Source organism: Coenobita brevimanus, chromosome 83 (genome assembly GCF_032717465.1).
Source record: "Coenobita brevimanus isolate Jiangsu-jjx chromosome 83, ASM3271746v2, whole genome shotgun sequence".
NCBI classification, from domain to species: domain Eukaryota; kingdom Metazoa; phylum Arthropoda; class Malacostraca; order Decapoda; family Coenobitidae; genus Coenobita; species Coenobita brevimanus.
The window spans coordinates 14,346,776-14,357,331 of record NC_137036.1 but is presented as its reverse complement, the minus strand read 5'-3'; the positions used below and the strand labels follow the sequence as shown (position 1 = coordinate 14,357,331).

Below are 10,556 nucleotides of genomic sequence, written 5' to 3'. Positions count from 1 at the left end.
TCAAGCCTTCAGTCTCTCTTAAATCAATTGTTACTTTAGCAAAAAATCTCGTTTGGCTCTGAATTTTGAAATATTTAAGCACAGTTCAAAGTATTTCAATGTTTTTTAATATTAATGGCATCCAACGAGTAGGATATCACTGTCCACTGCATCCAACACTTAGAATGTCACTGTTCAAGACTTTCTAGACCTAATCCTTTTGTTCACGGCATCCAGCACAGGAAATCTCACTGCTCATAGCTTCCAACACCCAGACTGTCACTGTTCAAGGCATCTAATACGTAATGTGTCACAACTCACTGCATCCGGCACTCAGAATATCACTGCTTCAGAATTCCAAGATGCGGAATGCCCTTTTTACGGCATTCGATACACAACCTGTCGCTGTTTAAAGTATCCAAGACTAGAATGCCACTGTTTGAGCTTGTAAAATTTCACTGAAAGAATCCAGTAGTCAGGGTGCCGCTGGTCAAAGTATCCAACACCAATATTTCACTGTTTAAGGTGTCGAACAAACTGGAACTGTACGGTGTTCAACATATCGCAGGCTTTTGAAACTGTACACTGATTTCAACATATAACAGATCATCATAACCGTGGGCTGTGTTCACTATATTGCGAACCGTGAGTGGCCGTGTTCACCATATTGCGAACTGTGAGTGGCCGTGTTCACCATATTGCGAACCGTGAGTGGCAGGGTTCACCATATTGCGAACCATGAGTGGCTGGGTTCACCATATTGCGAACCATGAGTGGCCGTGTTCACCATATTGCGAACCATGAGTGGCTGGGTTCACCATATTGCGAACCGTGAGTGGCAGGGTTCACCATAGTGAGAACCATCAGGACTGTTCACCATACGAGAAGCACCATCCATCAGTAAAACAGGCTCCAACTCTCTTATACCTCACGGGAAACTGTATACAATTCTGTCTAGGGGGGATCGGGTGAAGATATTGCTTTCCTCAATATTTCACCGCTTTCCCCTGTCTATCTTCAGCCAGACGCCATAATCCGGTAAGGGGTGGCCGTTCATCTTTAAGTCGCTTGTTTTACGGGGAGAGGCACTAACCCTCCACCAACCCACCGTCACTTTACGCTTTTACTCCGTCACTTCCTTGAGATCTAATTATTCCTCACCACTATCAACTTAAACCTACTTTTCCACATGCTAATTGTTTTATATATATTTACACTTTTCTCAGTCCAGCTCTCAGGGTCAAGTTATAAGTTTTCCCTCTTAAAATTAATACATATATCTTTACAACGCTATTTACAACACCCATCATATCCAAACACGTAGGCTTTATTTACAACATATCGAGTGTGGACGTAAAAGTTCCGTTTCTTCAGAGTTTCCCCCCCCCTCCCTTTTTTACACCTCATCACCGAACGCAAATATATACCTTTTCTTTTTTAGTTTCGTATTTTCGCGGGCCTCGGGGGATTTTTGCACCGTTTACAAATATACCCTTTCTTACACTATTTTTTGTTTTTTTTAGTTTCGTATTTTTTGTGGGCCTAGGAGGATTTTTGCGTCTTTTCCTTAAATATATAGTTTGCATTTTAGAGTGTGTCTTTTTAGTTGGTATTTACATTTGTTTATATACTGAGACACTGCATTATTAGAACGTATTAACACGTCATTGACAGGAATATACTGGCAGATGTGTGAACGCTTAATCGATTTTACCCATCCTAAGGGTTATCTCAAAAATGGATATTCTCTCCTTTTTGGAATGGATCAAACTGCCTGTAGGATGCAAGATAAAGTTGTAGATCGTCTATACTGAATCAAATCGTCTGGTAAGGGCAAGAACTGAGCTAGACAGTCACGATAAAGGAGTTAAATCCTTCAGAACCATGATTTCTTTCCTCTCCCTGCTACTGCCAGACGAAATAATTATGCAAGATAAAGTTTCAGATCGCCTATACTGAATCCAATCGTCTGGTGAAAGCAAGAACTGAGCTTGACAGTCACAGTAAAGGAGTTAAATCCTTTAGTACCATGATTCCTTTTATATTTTCTCCTTGTTACTGCCAGACGAAATTATACAGCACAGAAAGAAAAACAAATTCATAGGGAAGGCGTTATGAGATCATCCTAAATCCCCTGAGTGTGAACGGTACTTTTGAATTTTAAATCTTCTTTTAGTAGCCACCATTAAACAACAAGGGAAGCTGTGAGGAAGGAATGATGTCGTCTGTGACCTTTTTCCTTTATTCCTTCTCCTATTATTCTTGTTGCGGTCAGACGCTTCTATTTAGCTTGCGAGAATCCTGTCATAGAAGGAGTAATGAACCCTAAATCAAACCCTCCATCACAAATTTCAACAAGATTACCGATGTCGTATTCTGAATTAAGCGAGCCAGAACACATCCAGTTTTCTGTGACAGGGGAAATACCCGAATATTCCCCGACTACGACCTCCAACCATTAATTCACACTCCATGTCCCTATTGCAGTTCTTGCTGTGAGGAGACTGAGGTAAAGAAGGCCCTGCCCAAAGATCCCGGTGGTAAACTCGGGAACTGAACCCAGGACCTCTCAGTTGTAGATCCATTATGCCTAAAATTACACCACTGCAAGCCTTGATTCTTTGCACTTTCTGGGTAATCAGCCTGGGAATCGAACCTGGGACTTCTCGATTGCGGACCGAATATGCTTCCAATAATACCAGCCCGAAAATCTATCTGTCTATTGCCTGACGCCTAAATCCCATAAGGGGTGGCCACAAACAAATCGCCTCCATGTCGCCCTGTCCAATGCCGCTTCACTGCCTTGCACTCAGCTCACACCCCCCTCTCATATACCTCTCCACTCCATCCCTCCATCATCCTCGGCCTCCTCCTCCTCCCTCTTCCCCCTCCAAATCACTCGCACACACCCTCCTCGTTAGTCTCTCGCTCTCCATCCTCTCCACATGGCCAAACCACCTCAGTGTATTTCTCTTAACGTCCGAACATGCTTCCACATATACCATCTCGAATGTTTCTGATGATTCCATACCAAATATGTTTCCAATTACACCACTTCCATCTCCATTTACTTGTCCTTTTGGAGTGGTTGGAGGAGAACAGAACCCAGATCCTATAGGTTGTGGGCCGTGTGTTTTTTTTTTGCAGTTACGTCACCACTAACCTCAATTTTCAGTGTTGGATCTACTATTTTATCTATTAACAAAAACCACTTATTTGGAGCTAAAGGCACGGGGTGGTTCCGGCACAGGCAAAGGTATGGGTGCAGGCGTCCCTATCTGGTCCGCCGGGTAGTTGGTCTCGGTGAAGTTGGTCTCCGCGCTGACACCGTTGACGGCGTGGATGTCGCAGATGATGGTCGTGATTGGCTGCTCGGCCTCCGTCGCTGCGGCTGGCTTGGCTTTGGAGTTGGAGGCCGGAGAGTGGGAGTTGGAGTGGGAGTGAGAGCCAGTGGGATCCCATGACTCCAGCATATGTGCCACCTCCCTGAAGCCTCCCAGCAACTTGGCACTCCCACTACAACTCTCCAAGCCTGGCGTGGGTTAGTAGTGGAGGCTATGGTTAGTATGAAACAGGGATCTACGTAGACTAACCATGTACACACACTCAAAAAAGTATCGTTACAGGAGGGGTCCGATGAGTTTCATACTGAACAATCCAGCCGTCTCGGTAGGGCTGGAGAAAGGCAGTTATCAAACGCAACATTCGTGGTGTCAGCTTGTATCGTGCAGAAGGTGTAACGATACATTTTTGAGCGTGTGTACACTTGTGGACATAAATAATAATCCACCCAAGTGATGGCTAATGAAACAGTGAGTTGATAATTTTCAAAACCCACTAATATGATGCTCACAGCCCCGCAAACTTATCAGACTTTTATGAAAGTTCCATTACTGTTGGCCTAAAATGTGGAGCGATATTTTTGTCCACAAATATACATGCAAGGAGCTACTATTATATAAGAAGCTACACAACACTATAGAGTTACCATCACCATTTATCGGTAAGAAACTAGGCCATACAGGGAAATACAGAACTAGGTAACCGTGTTTTTTAAAAGCAGATATTAGAGGAAGAACCACTGTTGCCATATATATAGAACACAAAAACTGCGATCTCAGTTTTTTATCCTGGCTACAAACAGATGATTTAATTCAGTTGAGATAAATTTCTGTCTTCTACAGGTATAAGAATCTATGGAACTACCTAGAATATTCATGCAACAAGGGGTTAAATCCCCATGTCTGGATTAAGAACTACCCTACATTACCACATGGGCTCTGCTGCCTCTCTCGCTCGTTCTAGAAATCCCTCAGTCTAACAACTACACTTCCAGATACAATAGCATTCTAACTACCTCTCCCTGCCGCCTCTCCTCATCGACTTACAAGAGGAGAGAGATCCTGGGGACGAGCCTTCACCTTCGTATGCGTAGTTTCTCAAATCGTCCTCAGCTGAGACGGTCGACGCTCCTTTGCCTCCTTTCCCACCGCTGACACCACCGCCGCCCTTCTCCCTGCCCTTGCTGCCCCTCCGAGACCCCTTCCGCCCCGCTCCACCTTCTGCTTTCCTCTGTGAGTGTGGACTGCCGGATGTGGAAGCGGCGTCCACCTGGAGAACATCCACATCTGTAGGAGAAACACGGCGAGATTGGATCAGAAGATGGACGAATTCCCTTAGACTTTCATGGTTACCTTCTTCAGTTAAATGCTGGGAATTAGTGTTCAATGTGTCAGGACCGCAGAACCAGTACTCTGCTGGTGTGTCGTAGATGTTTTTTGGTGTATTTTCAGAGACAGATGCATCAAATATACTAATATAACTATTATTATATCTATATACCTAGGCTGCTTCCCCCAAGGAAAGGGAGGTAGCCGAGACAGGACGACACACTCCCCATTTACTCATCCATTCAAACACGTTCATTCACATCTTAGCCCCAAAGGGGAGAAGGGACAGATCCTCACCCACCACACCGCACGAGGGTCAACTGCCCAGTGCAATCAGTGACATCCGCAGCAGGGCCCGACAGCAGAGCTGGTTTACCCCTGCCACATCATAACAGACCCACCTTAATCTATCATCAGCCTAACCCGACTCAGTAAACCTAACTTAACCAAACCTATCCAACCCACCCCAACCCAGCCTAGGCATGTCTCACCTAAACCAACCCAGCCCAACCCAAGGGATGAATAAAATAGAGGAGAAATTGTATGTGTGTGTGTGTGTGTGTGTGTGTGTGTGTGTGTGTGTGTGTGTGTGTGTGTGTGTGTGTGTGTGTGCGCGCGCAAGGGAAGGGAGGGAGGCAGAAAGGTTAGACTGGGAAGAGGGAGAGGTGAATGGAAAAATTGTGAGGCAGCAGAGGGGAGGCTGGAGGCTTAATATGTGATGGGCTGAGGGACTGGGTGGAGCTGGGTGAGAGACAGGTCGGAAAGTGAGAGAGTGTAGAGATAGTGAGAGGTAGCAGAGAGTGAGATAGGGTGAGATAATAGGGCATGTGAGATAGTGGGTAGAGATTGTTTAGTGAGAGATAGTAGAGCAAGTGAGAGAGAGAGAGAGAGAGAGAGAGAGAGAGAGTTTACTGTGAGAGATATTAAAGCAAGTGAGAAATACTACAGCAAATGAGAGAGAGAGAGAGAGAGAGAGAGACGGAACTGAAGGCGAGAGGTCAAATGAGCAACAGAGGATGGATGTGTCGGATAAATGATGCTAGAGATCGAGAGGTGAGGGCAGGGTGGAGGTCAAGAAGTCCAAAATAAAACTGAAGTCTTTTTGGTCCTTCCGAGACGACCTGTGAGAATCGGAGGTCGCTGTGTGTGTGTGTGTGTGTGTGTGTGTGTGTGTGTGTGTGTGTAGTTTTTTACTATTATTGCTACTTCTACTACTACTACCATCACGACTACTACTACTACTACTACTACTACAACTACTACTACTACTACCACCACCATCACCACCACCATCACCACCGCCACTGCTACTACAACTACTACTACCACCACCACCACCATCACCATCACCACCACCACCACCACAACTAGTCCTACCACCACCACCACCACCACCACCACAATTCTTACCAGCGATATTGGCGTTCTTCGTCCACGCAGGCTGGCCATTCGCCCTTGGAGGCTTAAGCAACTGCAATTCTAGGAGGCTTGGAGTGCGGCTGCAAGGGGGAGGTGAGGCTGCCTTACCGTTGATCGTATTGTCTTTCACTTCGGCTAGGGAACGGCGAACGGCGGAACGGCTCTGGTGCTGATGCAGTAGGAACGCGCAGACAAGCACTGTGAACGTGAGGAAAGAGCGTATCATCATCATCATCATCATCATCACCATCATCATCATCATCATCATCAATACTGTCATCTCTCTCATCTTCGTTACTGTCATCAACTTCACCACTATCATCATCATTATTATTATCATCATAGTCATCATCATCATCACCATCATCATCATCATCGTCATCATCATCATCATCATCATCATCATCATCGTCGTCATCATCATCGTCGGTACTGTCATCTCTCGTTTTCGTTAATGTCATCACTTTCACCACTATCATCATCATCATCATTATTATCTTCATCAGTATCATCATCATCATCATCGCTAAAGCACTGTCACGGATATCATCATCATCATTATCATCATCATCATAATCATCGCTAATCTCTACCATCACTGTCATCACTATCATCATCACCATCACTTTCAACAGCATCATCATCAAGTAACTCAGTGAAAGAGACAATGTTACGGCTCTGCATCACCAAAGCACCTCTTCGTGACTAGCATCATATTCTATAAACAGATGGCAATTTGAGGCCAAGTTAGAATATAAACGTTTAGTAAAGAAAAACTAGTATGGATATAAAGTTACAGTATCGTCCTTTCTGCCATCGGGTTACTGGAATTAATACCCCAAATGATGAAAATATGAGCCAAGTTACGGTGAAAATACTATAGCAGCGTCCGGTTGATCGCCCAACTTATCGAACCCAATCCAGGGCATTCCAGAACGGGCGATGCGCCGATGCCACTGGACCACCGAGGCTCCGCATGCAGTAATAGCAGCAGCAGTCAACAGCACAGATAAACGGTCATGCTATTCATTTCGCCCATAATACTTTGCAACGGGGAAGTGGGCTATAACAATCATTCATTCACGCACTAGTAATATTAATAACCCTATGCACATTTACCCCTACTATTTGCAACAATACTATATACGTTTTTCGAAATACATAAATTGTTTGTAACACTGTGTATAATTTTTTAAAACTAATACAAATATTTTCCCGTAATGAAAACTAATTCCCTTATGACTAGTGGCAAAAAGGAGTGACCTCCATCCACTCACTCAGTGTAGCACTATCTTCACTTAACTCGACAATGGGTGATAAAATTAACTTCTTTCAGCCCTGGAAACAATAATTCGCTGGGTGGTAACTACATGACTAACAAAGGGGTGCCTGGTGGCCTAGTGAATTATGGAACTCCAACCGAATGAGACACGCAGGATTTCGCCATCAATATGAAGCAATTCGTCAATGTAACTCAAGCATACGAAGGGTGTATGGGACGAAAATGGACTAATACCACTACAAAATTGCAAAGTAATATTGTAACTCACACACATAAGGAAGGCGAGACGACAAGGATGGATTGCGACACTATGCAAAGTATCAATGTAACTCTCACATAAGGAAGCTGAGACGACGAGGATGGATTGTGACACTAACATTACCAACAATATGCAAAGAATCAATGTAACTCTCACATAAGGAAGCTGAGAGGACGAGGATGGGTTGGACTAATAATTCACGTCCAATATTTCGCAAAGTATCAATGTAACTCACACATAAGGAAGGTACACCAGACGAGGATGGCGAGAAGGGCCCCCAGGGAGAGTTTAAGTGAAGTGTCTCCAACGTCCGGTAGATGACAGTGCTGACCCGTGAATCCAGGGGGACAGGCACACGCATACCCAACTGTGTAGGACAAAAAAGTCATATTAAAAACTATCCCCTTTAGAAATTATCATGTACAGTATATATCATAAGGCTGCGTACTCCGCCACCCCTCGTGTGTCACTTGGGAACTTGTTTAGTCATCCTGCTGCTGCTGACATCCCCTGCAATGGGTGGGTTGGTTGGGGCGTGGATGGGGAAAATGGGTCCATGAGGTAAACAGGTTCATTCATCCCATAAACAGAATGCATGCCCATCAGGGGATTACGTAAGTCCTCACATGAAGGGAAGAGGGGTACATGTAAGTTCCCCATGTGAGAAAGTAGATGCATGGGGAAAAAGGGAAATAACACCTCACAGGGGAAACCAGGTCTTTAGGGAATAAGTTAGTTCCATATAGGATAGATCCACGGATGGGAATTGGTCTATGTGGGAAAATAAGTCTACTATTTTAAAACGGATATTTAGGCATTAGTGCTCAAACAGTGACAAGTAAAATTTTGTGGCACCATCTGCTGGTATGTGAAGGGACTGTGACACATCAGGGAATGGAATGTTAAAAAAAATATTGAGATTAAGTACCTAACAATAACAATTTCCTTTACAAAGCACTGATATATAACTCAACTATGTGTACACCGAAGAGTAATGGGCAGGAACTAGATAAAAACACTGAACTTTGAACTCAAATGTTTCAAACGTAAGCTATGAACTGACCCTAACTAAACCAATACCATAAATCTCAAACTACTCTTCCAAATACCGACAATGTTAAAACAAATTCCGAACAAAACCCATAACAAAGCACCAGCAGAGCGAACGAATATAAAGGCTGGTTCATACACAACGCTCCTCTTACACTCTGCTGGAGGATTTGTCGTGTGTTGCGGGAGCGGCCGAGTCAGCGTTACCAGCGTCTCTCCTGCATCATGTATCCATCTCATACGGTGTAATCCGATTCCTTTTTTTAATGCAAGGAAGAAGGAACCAAAGGCCAGGAGTCTGCAAACTGTTCCTTCCAAGAAAAAACAAAACAGTACAAAAAGAGAGCCAGATTTAAGAATATAACACTCCTCCGCCTCCTCCTCCTCTCCACCGTCTGATTTTTACGTGTGTTGCGAGTTAGTGTCACCAAAGTCTGTCCTCATTTCATCCACCTCCTGCTCCCACTGCCACGCCCACACCAGCAAACTGAGCCGTCCCCCACAAGATACCAAGAGGTGTTTCTGGTGCGGCGCTATTCACAAACCACCCTGTCTACAGCTTGAAAGGGGAAAAATTGGCTCAATAATAATACTCTGGCTTCTGAATATGGAATTGTCGTGGGGACGCTGGAGAGGGACGACTTCACGTGGTGGCATCGATATAACCAAGGGACTCCACTGCCTTTTTATTCAAACGCCTATGGTCTTGCACAGATAGATAGAGAGATGGATAGACAGATAGATAGATAGACAGATAGATAAACAGATCGATACAGATAGAGAAATTGACAGACAGACTTACATAAAGGCAAAATGATAGACATGCAGACATGGAGAGAAAAAAGACAGAGAGACAGACAGACAGACAGACTGATAGATAGAAAAACAGATAGATAGACAGATAAATACAGAGACAGACAGATAGACAGACAGACAGAAAAGACAGGTAGACAGCAAAACATAGGCACCTGAGCACCTTACCTGCGTGTTTATTGAAGCACGTGCCCCCGTTCAGACAAGGCTCCCACAGGCACTCGTTCGCGTCCTGGCACGTGTTGCTGTCACGCGCCAACACACGTCCATCCCCGCACCTGCACGTAAAGGACACATGTTTAGGACACGGTAGGACATGTTTAAGACACGGCAGGACATAAGTTTTGGCGGGTTTAGACATGTTTCTAACAGGTTACGATATGTTTCTGGCACCAGGACACATTTTGGCAAAGTTAGGACATGTCCAGCACTTTAGGAATTGGTTGAAGCAGTTTAGGACATGGGTGAGTAAGTTTAGGACATGGTTGAAGCACTTTAGGACATGGTTGAGGCACTTTAGGACACGGTTGAGGCTGTTAAGGACATGGTTGAGGCAGTTTAGGACATGGCTGAGGCACTTTAGGACACTGGGGTATATTTGGGAAATCTCTTGCAGTGTGGACCTATTTCCTGCACACTAGGACACATTTCCTGCATGTCCCTCACGATTAGGACACATATGGCAGGTTAGGACACGCCTCAAGCACGTCAGGACATGCTCAATAGTATTCCCAGCCCAAAATAAACAGACATGGGGAGAATAATATATATATATTTTTTTGCACAGTACGATACAACGCTTCTATCTTCATCCTGGACTGGGGATAGACGTGTATATTCTCTCTCTCTCTTCTCTCTCTCTCTCTCTCTCTCTCTCTCTCTCTCTCTCTCTCTCTCTCTTTGAAGGGTGTGGGATGGAGTTAATTTTCTGTGCCTGTTATTTTTCCTTCAGCCAAAATACTATATATTTAATGGGTAAAGAAGGGGATGGATTTTTTGGTTTAATATCTCTCTTTCTAAAATTAATGGGGAACGAAGATGATAATTTTTTGAGTTTTTCTTTCCCCTCTAAATAATGACTAGG

At 44.3% G+C, this 10,556-nt stretch overlaps 1 protein-coding gene across 1 annotated transcript in view; it reads right to left on the bottom strand.

Annotated features, from left to right (window-relative positions):
* Positions 1 to 3,191: 3,191 nt before the first annotated feature.
* The window catches only part of LOC145409940 (putative neural-cadherin 2), a 226,438-nt gene continuing 219,073 nt past the window's right edge, over positions 3,192 to 10,556 (bottom strand). The window contains exons 28-32 of the mRNA XM_080280200.1: positions 9,641 to 9,750; positions 7,845 to 7,976; positions 6,060 to 6,266; positions 4,368 to 4,607; positions 3,192 to 3,511 (exon numbers count right to left, since the gene is read on the bottom strand). Coding sequence (XP_080136326.1) covers positions 3,192 to 3,511; positions 4,368 to 4,607; positions 6,060 to 6,266; positions 7,845 to 7,976; positions 9,641 to 9,750 — 1,009 coding nt within the window. The remainder of the gene's footprint in view (positions 3,512 to 4,367; positions 4,608 to 6,059; positions 6,267 to 7,844; positions 7,977 to 9,640; positions 9,751 to 10,556) is intronic.